The following is an 18,319-nucleotide window of genomic DNA, read 5'->3' as shown; positions in this document are numbered from 1 at the left end:
CGAAAATTTTTTAGAAACACATTTAATCTCTCCAACAGAGCAATTCTTACAACTTTTAAAAAAACATACATAAACACAGGTACGCTGGATGAACAAATCAGACAAGAATGCAGATAGGAAAAATGGCAATGATTCTGCAGATGGGAAAAATGGCAAGGATTCTGAGTCATTGTTGTAATCTGAAAATTGAGGATAGTATATTGGTGGCGGAACATCTATCACAGAATTTCACAGGGATTACCTAAAAGACAAAAGGAGACAAACCTCCAAGAAGTCAGTCAACTTCTGTGACTACAGAGGTATTTTTCAATCATACCCCTAATTTTTTACAAAACCCGAACCAATGCGAAGTTTGTTTAGTTTAAAATATTTTGGAAAAAAACTTATCCAGATAAGAAAAGGAAAATGACAAAGAAACGATTGATTCTACTATCGTACTGTAGTCTACGGCCTTCAGGCAGTACTTTCTTGTTCGCAGGAGGAGCCGTTTGTAACTTAACGATTTTAGAACTGAAAGGTGCCAAAAATGTGCAATGCTACAACTGGCATGAAACAAAAGAATGATGGGCCAAAGAAAGTGCAAGCCGTGTGCTTAAATATTTGAGTTACTTAAATGGCAAAGCTGATGGTGCAATTGACGCAATCATTTATAGTGATAACTGTTACATGCAGCAAAAAACAATAAATACGTGATGGCCATGTACAAATATATGGTTACAACATTGGCAAAAAAATCAATTAAGCGTAAACTTCTGATTAATGCTCATACCCAAAACGAGGGAGATGAAGCTCATTTAACCTGTTGACGAATATTCAAATGATTAAAGTAATGAAAGACGACGATACGTTTTACATCAAAACATCGTACGTATCTCTCGTTTTGGATGAGGTGAAGAAAAGAAACAATCGGAGCAAAAATAGCGTGATGACTCGTATGATTTCAGATTACCCTAAAAGACTTGCCATCGATGAAAAAACGAAAAATGGTATCCTAACTTTAGTTACTAAAGGAATAATAGCAATTTCCTTTAAATTCTATAGTAATTTATGAAACTGACTGAAAAAAATTGACAGAAAGTGGAAATAATTTTATTTTGTTTTGAATAAGCTGTTTGCATTATAAGAAAAAAATTGGTACGTTGCAACATATTTTTTAGAAAGATAGTTTAGTTACTGATTTCGTAGAGTACTTTTTTAAATTGTCTTCGGTTTAGTTGCAAAAGATTATATTACACCTGACTGTCATTGTTTACGTCCTACCTCGTATTGTGCCTTAACGAGATTGATGATGATGAAACAATCATAAATTCTTATAACTTAAAGAGATCCATTTTGATGTTCAAAAAAATTGGGGATGCAGTAAATTTCTTAGTTGTAACCTCATTTTAAATTCTGTACTCGTTTGTAATAGGTTCCCTATATTATCCCTGTTATCACTGTAATTTAAATGCAAAGAGTAATCACATTTTAAAGGCATAGGTTAATCTGGTTATTTGTTATGAATACTTCAACAGACAAGACTTTTCATAATTTTATCCATGTAAATGGTAGTGTGGCTCTAGTGTGAAATAAAAGGTAGTAAGAGATAAAAAATTAATTGTAAAATCTTTAGAACTCTTGCGGGAAAAATGTCTCTTTTGCATTTATGCCGGTTTTATTTCACAAAGACAAAATCGAAAACTTTGATAGGATGTGCATATTAATAAACTCTTTGGCTCATTCAGGAATGCTTTTAAAATTAGTAAATATAGTGGACAGTAATATATTTGATCCATACTGTCGAGAACGTGAAGATACCATATTATCTTAATAAGATAAATTGAGTTATTTCTTTAAAAAAGTTAAAAGTTATAAAATATTGTGACTTCAATATTAAAAAAAACTTAAATTTTGATACTTCCAGTATAACTATTAATTATTGTATATTATAGTAAAATTTTGAAATTTCGAAATACTACTACAAATGTTTAAAACAAAATTTTATTCAATAAAATAGCCAAAACAATTTGATGATTTATACGAATATTTTTTCTAGACACAAGAAAAGTTAAAAACAGAAATAGTATGTGCTTTTATTTTAAATAAATCAATGCACATTAATATTTTCCTTAGTATCAGATACATTTAGATGCAGTTATTTGAGCTTCCATAATATGGCATATATATATATAAAAATCATTACAATCTATATTTTCTTTGCGTGCAAAATGAAGTATATGAGGTAGTTTGCTGTAACCAATTTTAGGTTTATATGAATCATAAAAGAGAATGTAGAATATAAAATACATATAACATGTATTCATATTTTTAAATACATAAAACTGTCCATATATGGACCAACCAAATACGTAAATATATTAAAAACATGAAATAAATGCATCAGCAATTATCTACCTTATTGCTAAAACTTAGAAAAAGAAAAACAAATTTTGGCCTAGCCAAAAATAAAATTATTCTAAAACACATGTACCCGGTTATTTCCGAAATCCACAACCACAATTCGACCCTCAGGATTTAAACAAATGCCACTGGGTCTATCCAGTTCCCCTGGACCTCTACCGACGCGTCCGACTTTCCATAGAAAGTTTCCACTGCTTTCGAATACTTGTATTCTATTATTTCTTGAATCTGCTACCACTATATTACCTTCATCATCACAAACAACTCCTTGAGGTCGTAAAAACTGCTTAAAACTAGAACCTTCTTGGCCCAAAAATTGCGCCTGATGAAAATGCTGGTCCACCACAACCAATCTATGATTGTTGAAGTCTGTCACAATTATGTTACCTTTTGGTGTAAAACAAACACCTCTTGGCGAATCGAAATGTTTCCACATAGTCGAAGATCCTTCAAAGCCATATTTATTTAAGAAAGTTCCCTCACCAGTGAAAAGTTGTATACGATGATTTCTGGTATCAGATACAATAATTTGTCCTAAGGAATTACAGGCAACATCCCAAGGGTAGTTAAATTGTCCATTTCTTGTTCCTTTTTCTCCAAATTTTAAAATAAATGTCCCATCTGAGTTAAACACTTGTATCCGGTGATTATCTTTGTCAGCTACAATTATATGGCCATGATGATTAACTGTTACCCCTGCAGGTCTATCAAATTGTCCAGGTGCTGTTCCTTGACTTCCAAATTTAAACAAAAACTTGCCAGTAGGACTAAATATTTGTATGCGATTATTGCTTCGATCCGCTACGATTATGTTTCCCAAATGATTACAACAAACTCCCCAAGGTCTACAAAGTTGACCATCAGCCTCTCCTTCGGTGCCAAATGACAAAGTTGGTAAAGGACCAGTATCTTTAGCTACTACATGATTAACACCGTATATAGGACGATTTCTAAGCGGTTCATCTTTTACTTCTCGTGGAAGTTTTACGAATAGCTGCGGTTCTTTAATTACTGGAGGTCTAACTACCCTGGAAGACATTAAAGAAGAATTAACGGTTAGACTGCCTATTGAGGATATTGCACGCAAAAAGCCATTATCTGGCGGTAGGAACATGATACCGTCATCTTCACAAGGTATAAGCTCTGGTCTCAGTGCACGGATTTGCTTGAGTTCATTCACAGCTTTTTCATTTACAGCTATTAGGTCGAAACTATTGGCTGAGTCTACAGATTCATTTAAAATATCGGAAATGCAGGACAATTTTGATAAGGCCATTCGAAGATTTTCCACTTGAGACATGAGTAATTTACCTTTTATTTGACGTGTTTGATCAATTCGTTGTAGGAGTTCGATTTCCCTTTCTTCTAAAGCAGCTATATATCTAAAATAAAAAACAAAATTTTAATATGTATCTAAAATATCGTAAGACTAATAAAAGATATACAGAGAAAGTTTTTATGATATGGTTTTGATTGAAAACTTAAATCAGTTTAATTCAAAATGCGTCCTTGTGTCCAGAGCTTCAAAAGTCATTTATGACATACTGCGTCAGGAGAGTGTGTTATATAACAGAAAGATTCCAATTAAACTGAGAAGAAAACTTCTATTAAACGGCCATAAAACCATGTATGATTTGCGGCACTGAATGTTGGGTAGTTAAAAAGATGAATTAATGAGAAGAATAAACGTATTTGGCACAGATAAGAACACTGATACAGAGTGCAATGACAAAAAAGAAAAAAATTAAAATTTATTTGTTAGCGGAATTCTAGGTACAGTGCCAAATGATGCGAAAATGAAGAAATTATTATAGAATAATATAGTTTAAGCATGTTGAACATCGAAAATATTTAATACGAATAATTGCTGAGTTGTAAATTCCTAGAAGGAGTTAATAAAAGGGACTATCCATTACTAATATCTAGTGAAATGTTCACATTATCAGAACACCTTCTCACTTATGGTACCTACGATGCTTAAATGAATAATAATATAGTACCACTGGACAAAGTGAAGATGGTGATCATTTGTAACCAGATACTAAAAGAATCTAATGAAGTTGAATAATTACCCAAAAGTCTCAAATTTGTAATAATACTAATATTAAAGCAGTAGAGGTAATGGACTTTGACAAGAGCTATGAGTCATGCCGATGCCGTACACAAGTTTACCTGTTATTTACAAGGTCATAGCTCTTGTCAAAATCCATTACCTATACTATTCTGCTGGTCACTTAAGAGCGTAGGCGCAAAATTTCGGGCTAATGCTTTTTAAATGCATTCATTTTTTTTTTTCGAATCCTGAGAAAACTAGTAAATATTTTTGAAAAATTTAAACGCAGAATGAAAGATTACATTATTACCGAGGGCCGGAAGTCCTTGAGAATAAACAAGAAGTTGTTTTTAATAAGATATTTGAAATCAAAAATCACACCAAATTGTCTCTTCTTTTTCACTACTGTAACTTATTAAAATAAAGATATAGAAGTTTCCAGGGACTTTCGGCCCTCAGTAATAATGTATTCTTTCATTCTGCGTTTAAATTTGTCAAAAATACTTATTATTTTTTTCAGGATTCGAATAAAATGAATGCATTTAAAAAGCATTGGCCCGAAATTTTGCGCCTACGCTCTTAAGGCTTGATCATCAGGAAAGAGTCCTCTAAGAGCTCAATCCTTTTGATACCGCCAGAGTCTTAAATCTGGAAATAATAATAATTATAGCATTGTAGCAGTCGTTGGTAAAATAGTGAACTTTTTAAATCATATTACATATTGAAAGACCAAAATGCGCCTTGGAACATCCGATGAAAACCTTATATGACGTAGGAACGTGTACCTCTGGACATTTCCCAAAATATTACTTTTGGATTTTTTTATTAGACAAGAAAAAGCTAAGAAAAAATCCATTTGTGTTTTGAAGTATTTTGAATTTTGTAAGTGGCACCATTTTAAAATCAACATGCATTTGTTAAAATACTCTTATATTGTTCAAAGGGACAGCACCTACGTTTACCTTTGGACTGGTTTGAAGGTACCTTCGGACAGAGGTTGGACTTTTGGACGTATAAAAAATTTATTACCAATATGTGATATATATTTTTTAATAATCATTAAAATGGATAAAGTCAGCTAAAATATTGTTTATTACCAATATTAATAACAATAATAAAACAGTGTTTAATGAGTATAATAAGTCTCCCACTACTATGTGAAAATCTATTTCTGATTGAAACTTAGGAAAATTATGCTCTTCAATCATATTATCAGAATATATTTCATCAGGCGTGTGACAGAAGGATATTTGATCGTCATCTTCACTATGAGATGAAGAACTAGAAGGAAATTTAATCAGCTTCTTTTTTAATTTTTTTAGGTTCTTTTTCTCTTGGCGTTGATTTTTTCTTTCTGTATAGCAGTTCCGACATAATAGCAAGTGTCTCTGGTGGACTGGTTAAAATTGTATTGTAAATTGCATTCCTCTGCCTTGTAAATCTTTTCTAGCTGGCGCTTTTGGAAACGGAACTATAGACTCTACAGATATATTGAGAGGCAGATCGGTTACAGATGATGGTATATTCACTCTATAGTACAGCTAAAGACTTTGAAGTTAAATCATCAGCTTGAAAAGAAGTAGACGGAAGAGGAATAGAAACGGAAGTAGATGTAGTAGATACATACTCAGCTGGGATTAAAGTCAAAGAATTGGAGGTTGCGTCACCAGGAGTGCTAGATGAAGTAGATTTACCAGGTATTGCTGTCTCAGGTCGATCTGTGACATACGATTGCAGATATTCTTCTTCTGTAAAAATATTGGTGTTAACTGGCCACAAGCCTGTAACCTCAAAACTTTTTACAATATTTTTTGGTGTAAATGCTTGTAGATAAGCTTTTCCTGCAACGTTATCAATATTTATTGGTTTAGCAGGATTACTTAACATCCAGTCTTCTTTCTGCAGATGTGGTAAAAAGTTTTATAGGGACCAAAAACCGCTCAGTCCAAGGCTGCATTTATGCGATGTATGTGGATGAATTGTTAATAAAACTACACCGGAATTTTTGACTGTCAATTATATCTATCGAAATATGCGTATCATGGTTATCCACGATAATCAGTATCGCCTTACCGGCCTAAACCTGGGTGGGTTTAAATTAAAGAAACTTAATTAATCTTGTTTGAAAATCTTGTTTGAAAATAAAAATTTTTAATTTTAGATGGTTCGTGTACTGTAAAAATTTTAGTTTCATAGATATATATATATATATATATATTATATAGTAATTATTAAAAATGTGACATAATTAAACTCCAATTTTCTAGTTCGGATTTTAGTAAGTCCCAAATGAAGATAGGTAGCTTTTACGATAGTCAAACAGTTGCTTTTCTTCCGCAACATTAAATACTTTACGAAAACAGTAGTTTGATGGCGAAACTATGATATCATTAATACTAATAACCAAATAATGTTGCTTTTTCATATAATTGGCTAACGCGGATTTACTTATATACCATTTCTTCGCCACACTACGTATAGACGCATTATTCGACAAAACTTCTTGTAATTCCTTATTAAATGACTCTTGTGATACATGTTCCTGCTTCCTACCAATTTTACTGGCACTGTGAAATACTACTCTCGTTACACAAATTACTCACACCAAAAACGCTCGTGTACCTTTGAACACGTTCAGAAGTACGTACAAGCAACAGTGTATCCACAGATACGCCAAGCAGCGCAGATTTAAAGTTTTAAACAGGATAATCTATTTTAGATTAAAGTGCAATCTGAGTTTTAAACACACAGTAACAAACACGTTTTTCACACACTGTTGTCAACTCTAAATACACTACAGTAGTTGACGCTTTGTAGCTTCATATTGTTTGTTTTTTGAAATATTTAAGTTGTCCAAAGTTACAAACGTCCAGAGGTACACATCCTTCCCCTACTTATCTCAGCTACTGAACTCCACTGACTCAGATATTAAAATAAAAAATAAAAATAGTGTAGTAGCGAAATTTAATTATCTATTGTATATAGATAATTATTATTATCCATATTTAATAGGTACGGCTCTCACCCCATCCAAGGGGAGACTTCAAAATTTACATATACCTGCAGTATTAAAAGAATTAATGCCTTGCATGCCTTGTTATCCAGCCCTAGAAGACCTGGTATGCTGAAGTAGCTACCAAAAATTTTCGCAAAGTTCTTCCTCTTTGATATATGTCATCATTCATTTATTTATTATATTATTATCCAGATTTAGCCATACGGCTCACACTCACTTTAAGTGGAAAATTCACTCATCCCAGATATCTACGGTATCAAAAGGATTGAGCTCTGGTAAGACTCTTTCCATGTTATCTAGTCCTAAGTGACTTGGTACGTCGATGTATCCCCAAAAAATTCTCGCTCGCATCTGGACGTCTATCTATTTATTTTTAGTTAATTTCTCCTTTCCTCTTCTTCATTGTTTCTATCTACTAAGTTGTCTAGCAACTGTTGTTCCCTGATCTCTTTGTTCTCCTTTCCATTTGATTATTGCCTTCTGTCTCTTCCCTGTTAGGTTAATTAATGTCTTGGTTTTTTTTGTAGAATCCATAAATTCCTAAGAGACAGGACGTCCTATAAGTTGAGCGCAACAGTGCGTTACCACACCAGGGGCTTGCTACTCCGGGAGATCGCCAGGTATTCCGGCGGGATTTTCATACTGCATTGATTTGCTCTATTTACTAAGTGTTTACGTGATTCCCAATACTATGAAATAAAGATACGAAAACTACAATACCTTGGCCACGTGATTAGAGGAACAAAATACCAACTTGAATATCATGCAGGGACAGATTTTAGGAAAGCATGTCGTTTGAATGCGACGAATATCATGGCTGCGCAATCTTAAGGAGTGGTTTAATGACTCGTCTAACCAGATTTTTAGAGCAGAATATAAATAGTCATGATGATCGCCAACCTTCTAAAACCGAACCGACACCTTAAGAAGAAGTGGTGATTCCAAACTGTCAGCTCGTTTGTTGCTATATCGAAGTTCCTCCTCTAATATAATGCTTCTTTAAAGATAGCTTCGCTATGAGACAAAACGCAGCACTATCTAATTGTCCTGGTTTAATCTTTATATTTTCTAGTTCCTCTCTGATTTCAGTGCAGGTTAATTCTAATACGTACACCTCGACTCTTCACATTCTGTCCGCTTAGTAGTTCTACAAGTTTCTGATGTCGAACTCTATTGAACGCCTTCTAAATAACAGATCTTCCGCTGAAGCAGAAGAGAGAGCTGTCTGAAGCAGACAGAGATTATGATTCATATCGAAACAACTCGTTATCAACAGGTCCTCGAATACACTATGTCTCAGGACCAAGTAACCGATACGTTGCCATGTTACCAATTCCAACGGTAACCTAAACATCCTAATTTTTAATAGTATATAATGTAACATATTTGTAAATTTATAACATTTAAAGGGATTTCACACATATATTTTAGTGGCTCATAGCATGTGCACTTTGTTACACTGATGATGGAATTTACATTCCTAACACGTTCTGTATTTGTGATATAGCCGGTTTGGGTATTTTATTTATACCTTTTACTAAAAATTTTGAAAAAAAATTTTTTTTGTGATACATGGTATACAGCCAGCTACAGGAACTTAGTTTCCTAGTGTATTTAATTAATATTTTTAGTTTCTCTTATGCTATAATTGAGAACATCTAGGGTACAAAAAAAAATGTTAGCATATGACATATTCAATGACGAGCCCGACGCCGGCCGAATTCAATGAAGTATCTAAAAAGCAATGTAGCTTGGATGTAGACCACACCGCAGACCTTAAAAGAACTGGATTGCAGAGGCGCAGAAAAGAGATGGAGAAAGAGAAAAGGGGAATGATAAAGACTCGCAGAACAGAGATAAATTTCTAGAAAAGGTTCAGTAGTGGTGTTGAACAGTGGATAAGTCAGGCATGATTGATGATGAAGGATGACGAGCAAGCTATGAGGAACATAATAAATCTTAAAGATTGAAAGTCTCAAAGTCTTTCAAAGGACAAAATGTTTTGTTCTACACTATATAAATATACTGGGATGTTAAACTGTTCAACACTAAGAGCTGTACTGGAACGTTAAAACAAAATGTAGTAAATATATTTCTCCCATTTTCCTGTATATTCTTGTTTATTTTAATTAAAATTAAAATGAACTTACCGTCGCATTACATTTCTTACTTCAGTAGCAGCCTGAATAGATCTTAACTCCACATTCTCAGTCATTCTTTTTACATTGTCAATCGCCTCCCTAATTGCACTAATAGCTTGACGCGTCTCTGTATTTAATTTCTGATGAGTCGTCTTTGCCGATTCTATTGCATCTTCAATATAAATGAGTTGATGGCCACAATGTTCTTCTAAGAGACATTCAGTGCAAGCAGGAATGATACATGTTTGACAGAATAACCTATGAGGTTCTCTGTGATTATCACACAAATTGTTGGCAAGATTATTGCAAGGACTCGTACTTATCTAAACAAAAAAAATATTTAAATAAATCGAATAAAAAATAGAAAATGTAATTAGTTTCCAGATACAAAATAAAAAATCTCCACAGATTTATATGTACTTCTTATTGAAGCATTCTGTTTGGTAACTACGTATTTTACTTCTACTTAGTTATAAATGACGCTTAAATAAAAGAGACACATTTCAAAGTGTTTAGATTACATTACAAAAAAATTTAAAATTACTAGTGTAATCAACTCGGCCAATGAATGACTAGTATACGGAGAGATAGTCGTCCACGTCTCGATAATCGCTCATTAATTGATCAAATCGTCGTTGAATATTTTTTCGACAAAAATTCACATTTCATGTCACGATACATTTAGTATTTGAGTACTGTCACCAACAGCTCGACCTACTCCCAAAGAAGCTACCTACAAGAATTCGGAATTCGAAATATACTTGAATATAAAGAAAGCTGGTGAGAATTTAGATTAAATCAACTACTTTAAATATCTAGGTGTCGACATGCAGCACAATAAATCAACGAAATATTAGAAAAAACAATGGAAACATACTATCCTTTGAATTCAAGGCTTTATCAACAAAAAAACAAATATTACGACAAATGAAGATAAATATATTAAAAGCAATATATAGACCAATCTTATCTAGCAGATTAAGTTATTCACGAATGTCACAAAAGTATTTAAAATTACGCTAGTTTAGAAGTATCATCGTGATATTCAACAAGATCGGGCACAAGTAGACCTGACCATCAAAAAGCTAAAAAACCCAGTTTAAAGTGTTAAAGATTACTACTGGAAGTAAGAATCAACTTCTAACAGTTGCGTTCCACACAAAGTTGGTTATACACAAAACAATCAGAAGTTGATCATGATTTTAGTTCCTTATTTGTACCACTAGAGAGCGGTCATGTCATGCGGTACTACTGCTTCTAAAATAAGAAAGAGTGGGGCAACAAATGCAACTTTAGATATTTTTATATGTAGATGCCGCGTGGTCGTAGAAAAGCATTAAATTTTTGCGTTTTATAAAATTTTTTGAAGAAAATAAAATATTATTGAGAAGAGGAAATAAAGAATCGTTGCAAGAAAAAACTACACAGATGTCAAGGCTCCATAAAGTTATCTCCAAGAACCCTCAGGAGCCTCACCTCAAAATGAGTCAGGTGAATATACTTTAGGAATAGTAAAGGCACCCTGAAAGAACAAAAGAGTCTGAACAAAACTAATACCACTAGATACGAGGTAGTTGACTAGACTGAAAACCATAACTTATGGTTTGAACAAAAACTAGCGTGTGGCAAAAGAAGTGGTAGATCATGACAAAATTAAATAGGCAATAAACTCATTTGCGCCATATTAATCACCATGTCTAGACGGAATTTATCAAATACTTTTACAGAAGGGAAATCACTTTATGTATATACAAAAACTTATGTACGCTAGCTTCGAAATGGGGTACATACCAAAAGCATGGATGGTAATAAGTGTAGCTTTTATACTCAACCCTGGCAAACCGGATAGGAAAAAGTCCCTGAGGCCGATAAGCCTGACGTTAATTGTATTGAAGACTAGAAAAACATCGATAGGCACATTAGGGCAGTATGGGTATAGAGCAGGATTTCTTGTGGCAATTCTATAAAACCGAGAGGTGATGATGGGTGAATTTTTAGATATAGAGGAAGTATTCGACTACACATACGAAGCAATTACAAGGACGATTCCAGTACAAGTAAAGATATCTTACGAGAAAAATGGGACAGAGAAAACACACAATCCAAGCTACATTTTTATATACAGTACACAGCGGAATAAAAAACTGCAGAAGAGTTGAGTGTAGGAATATTCAGAATATTCGAAATAGAAACATTTCTACTCCACTAGGAGTAGATATATATCTCTGTATTTAAGGCAGAGATTTATAAAATATTGCATTGTGTGAAAGAAATCAACACGAGGGTTTTTGAAACGAAGCAGATCAATACACAGATAGTCAAGAAGAACTTGACAGACTGGCAGAACATAATAGTGTCACACTGGTATGGGTTCCAGGTAACAGGTGAATACACGGCAATGAAAAAGTTAATAAACTTGCCAGAAGAGCATCAGCTACAAAATACTTCGGACTAGAGCCGCTCGTGTGAGTGCCAAAAAGCATGGTCCGCGACCGAAAAAACCCGGATCCGAACGCAAAATAACTCTCAGTGGGAAAAAATCTACGGCCAAATAATCGTACATGACCAAATGTATATTGGGCGGACAAACAGAAAGTAGCTAGTCATAACAGGCTTCCTTGCAGGAAGCGGACTCAGTAGAGAGGATCTGAAATAGTCAACCATAGCTTGCATGGTTGCGAGTCGTTAGATCGTAGGCGGCAAAAACTTTTCTGAAAGTATCAGGTGACTCGAAAAACAAATGTTACCCATCCTTTAGATCTTGTAGAAGCTTTTATACAGGACTACAGAATACTGGAGTGGGTAATGAGTGAAGAGAAGATATATAATAAGCCAACTGACTGCAGTATATGCGTTTAAAAAAGACGGAAAAAGCCTCCTGGATATGACCTCACTACTCTCAAATTTCTAAAAGAACTCTCCAAAAAAGTGGTATAGTAGGTACCGCAATTCTAAGAACTGGTAACTATTCCGTATTGCGGACAATGGCACCAATTATCGAAATTCCTTAACCCGGTAAGTTTACATTAATCTTTCCACCACCATAGAAACAACAAACATGCAAGAACAAAAATAACCAAATACATAAAAAAGAAAGGAATAAGATCAGCTTTCAGACCGACCATCATATAAGTAAATATATTAATAACGGCAAGAGCCACAAGAAAAAGCACATACACAACCATGTATACATGTAAAAACATGTATACAAACTTTCATTTGGTGACTGCCCAAAAACTTACATTGATCAAACTGGTAGAATCGTTAACAACCGTATAGCAGAACACAACAGGGCTTTCAAGAATATAAAAACAGATTCTACATACGCACTTCGTCTTCTAGATCATAATAATTATTTTACTGACCAATTTCAAATTCTTCATATTTAAAATAAAGGCTTTAAGCATTAGAATCTATGGAAAGTAATAAATAAAATATAAAGTGTAGACGCATAGTAAAAATACATCACTTGAGAATCCGCTGTAGTAAAAATAAATTGTAAAAAATTTTGTAGTGAGTGTAGAAAACAAAAGATTCAGTATTTTGTTCTTAGTATCTATTTATCGCAAACTATAAAGTATATAGTAAAAAGTATAGTAAGTATATAGTAAGTAAGTACATAGTATATAGTTATAGTAACAACAGATATTCAATAATCCTGGTCCGATATTAAGGTACTTTTCATTACACCCTAATTGATGAATAGGGATTTATTTTTCTATATCGTTTTTATCATGATTTGCTGTACTAAGATCAATAAATGTTACTAAAATTTTTGAATTATGGCTTAAAACATTTACTAATTGAAATAGTTTAAATATTTATTTTATATTATCCCTATAATTAAATTTATTGTTAAAGGAAATAATGATTAGTATATTACCTGCGAGGATGATCCCAAGGACCCACCGCCTACGGAATGAGAAACTGAAACACCTGAAGGTGCAAATTTTGATATTCGATGGTCTTTGGTAAGGCGAACTCTTTGATGTGCGCGAACACATGTGTCACACAATATTTCACTACAATCCATGCACTTTGAAAATGCAGAAGCGCCTTCTTCACAATTCCCACATACCGAACTATCTTCTATAGTCACAGCCTAAAAGAATATAAAAAAGGTAATAGCTTCCATAGTGGACATTAAAAAACAAATAAAAGTGATTACATTTATAAATTGAATTATTTTGCATTATAGAGCGGTAATAAAATTAATAGAAAGCAGTATTCTTAAAGTAGTAGTAGTATTATGTGATTTAAATATCCTAATTCCATTAAAAAAACAACGTATGCTTTTTAACTTCTAATTTCATCTTATCGAATATTTATTTACTTATTTATTACTTGTAACATTACAGTACAATATACAGTAGTATGCTGATATATTTTATACCAATTCACTTTTTAGTAAATTGTGTTTGTGTACTAGTTCTTGGAACTCCTGGGCAATCGTGAAACTTTGATCATGTCAGTTGATAATCATTGGATATACTTCATTGCATTGGATCTGCATTACCGGCCGCCCCGTATCTTAATACGGTTCAGAACTTTTCGCAATAAACATACTGAACATACAAGTGGCGTCTTACTTTTTTGTTTAGAAAAACACAAGATTTTCTTCATCTTAAAAAATATAGCTCTTATCTCTGTATCTTGTTCTCAATTATATTACAATCAGAATAAGTGATACTGTTGGTTCTCTCCAGTTGTTCTCCATAAGCTTTTACTACGTTTGGTATATTGGCGCTTTACTGACAACCATCCCTTTGTCTTTGTGTCTTTGTGGTGTTTAGCTTCAGTCCATATTCATCACAATTTGTGGTAATCCTATCAATCAGATGTTGAAATTCTTCGTAACTATTTGCAATTAACACCATGTCATTCGCGTACCTCAAATTATTAAAATTGACGCCTTTAATTTTGATACCACATTGGACACTGTCCAATTCTTTATTGAACACGAACTCCGAATGGATGTTCGCACCCTCAGTGCAAGACTGCAGTAACTCAAAATAGTATGAAAATGAAGTAATCATGGAATTCGAATGTAAACATGCACATCTATCCTCTGTAAAACTTTAGTAACTTTCAAATGTTTAACCGGCTAAATATTACAACAACAGTTTAACTATTTTGCGTTTTTGTACATAAGTTCCGTGCAAAACTGTGTGTCATTCTAATGTAACAGAGTTACAACAGTTTTGGATGGAACATTGCAATGGTTAGCAATGAAAGATACGAAAAAAGTAAGATATTTGTTATTTTAATATCTATACCTGTGGTGTTTAATTTTAATACACAGCGTGTCTACGTAATACATTAACGGCCGAGACAATAAACAAAGATTACGAGACCAATATATTTATGTAAGTTTTATGTCCTTTGTGTGACATTATATTTTCCATAAAATGTGTGCGATGTCGTTTGACCATTTATTTATTAGATTGGATTAAAAACAAATAAATTAAGACTAATTACAGCCAAAAATATTTTTTCTTATGAAAGGAAAAACAGTTATCTTCAAACTTGTGTATTAACAATACTGACAGGTTAAAAATATCTATTCTCAGAAAACTTCATTAAATTCTATCCTAAATTGTATTAAATCTTCATGTAACCTTCCGGGGCGAAGGTAGTGAATTTCAATCCTTTTGTTAATCACTGTACTCAAGGTAGCCTGATTTGCATATTTCCATTATAGTCCTTTTATTTTGAATTTAAATAAAGATATTGAAAAATTCAAATGGCCAAAAAGAACGATTTGGTATACTTATGCCATTCGGGTATGATTCCAGAAGCCCACCATAGTTTTTATAAAAATATTTTGGCCAAGATGAAATACGAGAAGAGAACAACAACTAACAGAAAATGTGTCTACACTTTTTACAATTTTCTCCGTGCAAAAGTGTTGTAACTTTTAAATTCGGATACTAAATCTGTAGTGATTAACAATTTTCTCCGTGCAAAAGTGTTTAACTTTGAAATTCCTAATTTTTTAGCATTAATATTATTTTATTTAAATTTCTATTTTTGGTTAATGTAATATAGGTTAAAAAGCATAAAAAATGATAATTAAATGGTAATTTTTCTTAAAACTTGTGTCTTATTTCACCGATATTAGCACGAAAATATACAAAATCGTCATTGTCTCAAAACTTACTTATTCTGACTTTTTGCAGTCTTGCACTGAGGGTGCGATATATATAACTACAGAGAGCGGTTCGACAAGGCGATTCTATCTTACCCAAGACTTTTACTTGAGATCTAGATGTTCGAACTTTATAATGGGAAAATAAAGGAGTGACGACAAACGGCGATGAACAGCTGAACCTCCTGATATTTGCGATGATGTTGCGTAAATAGCAAAAGACAGAGAAGAATGGCAGAAAATGCTATTAGACCTAAATATACAATCAAAAGAAATAGGTACGAAAAATAAATCTAGCAAAAATAAAGTGTGTATATAACAAATGAATCTCTAGATATAACTGAGGATATAACACTAGACAATAACCATATAGGAAAGGTTGAGTAATAACTGAGGATATAACTCTAGACAATAACAATATAGGAAAGGTTAAATAGTATATATACTTAGGACAAAGAATAGAACTATCAAAGCTTAACATAAGGCTGATATAAGTAGAAGCTGATCCTTAAAATCGGCACCATTTGGAAGATTACAAACAGTCTTTAAATCAAACTTAACAAATACTTTTAAAAAACTTTAGATCATTATGGAAATAAAACATGTGATTTTTAGAAAGCCATGTGAAAAGATGATCGAAAGTAACAGATGTAATGCAAAAGACTGCCTTGTTAAAATAGAACTGTTTGGACATAAAGGAAGAATGAAAGGCAACCGTTGAATTATTAAATGGCGATCAAAAGAAAATAAAAGAAGTAGAGGCAGACCTCAAACCAGATGGATTGATGACATCAAGAGAATGGCAGGTCACGAATGGTTGCAAAAAACAACAAACAGAAATAAATGGATACACCTAAGCTATGGAATAGCTGTTGATGATAAGGATATATAGAATATAACCTGTATAATACGGAATCACATTTACGTCGAAAAATGTATTCACAATCATGTGATTTAGTTTTACACTATAATATTTATGTATCTAAATATATGTAGTAAGTTTAAGTACATAATATTAAAATATTTAGTTCAATACTTACCGAAATAATGTCCGATATAAAATTATCTATTGGGGATTCCGAAGAATTGCTAGCACCAATGTTAAGAGGTAGACTGGAGGTTGTCGAAGAGGGAAAACTTGATGTTGTAAGGCAAGACATTTTCTAGTTGGATGGATCTATGGTAGTTATGGTTGTATAATGAAAAACTGAAACATCAAATTTATCTTATTAATAATTACTAAAAGCTTACGGTATTAGTGACTTTTTACGTGAATTTTGAGGTATTTTTATTAATTATTATAGATTAAAAACCGTCATTTTGACAGTTCCAGCAGTAAACATAAAATAAAATTTACTATTTTCTTGTATTATTTATTTTATGTCATACTAGTTCATTATTGTGTTTTTATTGCTTAGTTACCAACTACATAATAGTAGATATTATACTTTATACCCTTACGGGCATAAAATACCTCAAGACCAAAAAATTAGTAACTTCTTAATAATATTTTTTATTTAAGTTACAAAATATAGAATTTTGACAATATGAAATATTGACAAAAGAAGTGGAAAAATCTGTTGACAACTTCATCCCAATCTCAGCAAGAGTGGAGTGATGCCCATACAACTAAAAGCAAGACCAATCGACATCAATATAATTCAAGTGTATGCACTAACAACAGAAGGAACAGAAGAAGATATAGAACAATTATACCATAGTATTAATCAAGTCTTGAGAAGGTTGAAAAAGCAGGCAAGACCTAACAATTGTCTAGGGTGACTTCAACGCCAAAGTTGGGACCAGCAAAATATCATCTGCAGTTGGACCATTTGGCCTACGAAAACCGAAACGAACGGAGAGATACATTGGAGATTTTTGCAGAAACAAATCAATTAGTAATAATGAACACCTGGTTTAAGCTACACCCAAGGAAACTGTACACCTGGAAATCTCCACAGGATTCTGTGGGAAGGATTGTAAGAAATCAGATTGATTACATGCTAGTAAATAAGAGGTATAGTAACAGCTGTACATCTGTCAAAACATACCCGGGGCAAACATAAATTCTGATCATGTACCAGTTGTAGGTAATTTTAAAGTCAGAATGAAGAAGGTTACAAGGTAAGTCGATGAAGGTTACAGGTAAGTAAGATCAACTGAAGGTGAGTGAAAACCTCAATACAAAGGTGCTAAAATGCAGAAATGCAGGAACTATAGAGGAAAGTCTGACCATCATACAAGAAACAGTACGAAAAATTAAAGAACAACACCTGAAAAAAGATACAGAGAAACGGAAATCGTGGATTACCGATGAAATACTTGAACTTATGGATCAGAGAAAAAAAAAACAAAATCTCCAAGAATATAAGAGAATACATACCATCATCAGAAAAAAATAAGAGAAGCCAAAGAGAAACAAAAAGCACAACAATGTCAAGAAATAGAGGAGTATCAAAGTCGATATGATAACTTCAATGTTCATCGAAAGGCGAAGGAAATAGCTGGGAAGTTCCGAAAACTCAACAGCGGAAAAATAACAGATGATGAAGGCCATCTTG

General features: G+C 33.0%; 1 protein-coding gene across 3 annotated transcripts in view; it reads right to left on the bottom strand.

Annotated features, from left to right (window-relative positions):
* Positions 1-2,283: 2,283 nt before the first annotated feature.
* LOC140439686 (E3 ubiquitin-protein ligase TRIM71-like) overlaps positions 2,284-18,319 on the bottom strand; it is a 142,365-nt gene continuing 126,329 nt past the window's right edge. For all 3 annotated transcript variants that reach the window (XM_072529765.1, XM_072529766.1, XM_072529764.1), the window contains exons 2-5: positions 16,799-16,965; positions 13,494-13,712; positions 9,620-9,933; positions 2,284-3,782 (exon numbers count right to left, since the gene is read on the bottom strand). In XM_072529765.1, coding sequence (XP_072385866.1) covers positions 2,456-3,782; positions 9,620-9,933; positions 13,494-13,712; positions 16,799-16,918 — 1,980 coding nt within the window. In that variant the 5' untranslated portion in view covers positions 16,919-16,965 and the 3' untranslated portion in view covers positions 2,284-2,455. The remainder of the gene's footprint in view (positions 3,783-9,619; positions 9,934-13,493; positions 13,713-16,798; positions 16,966-18,319) is intronic.

This window comes from Diabrotica undecimpunctata, chromosome 4, assembly GCF_040954645.1.
Source record: "Diabrotica undecimpunctata isolate CICGRU chromosome 4, icDiaUnde3, whole genome shotgun sequence".
Lineage (NCBI taxonomy): Eukaryota > Metazoa > Arthropoda > Insecta > Coleoptera > Chrysomelidae > Diabrotica > Diabrotica undecimpunctata.
Note: the sequence above shows the minus strand (reverse complement) of the source record. Positions and strands in the feature narration are given on the sequence as shown.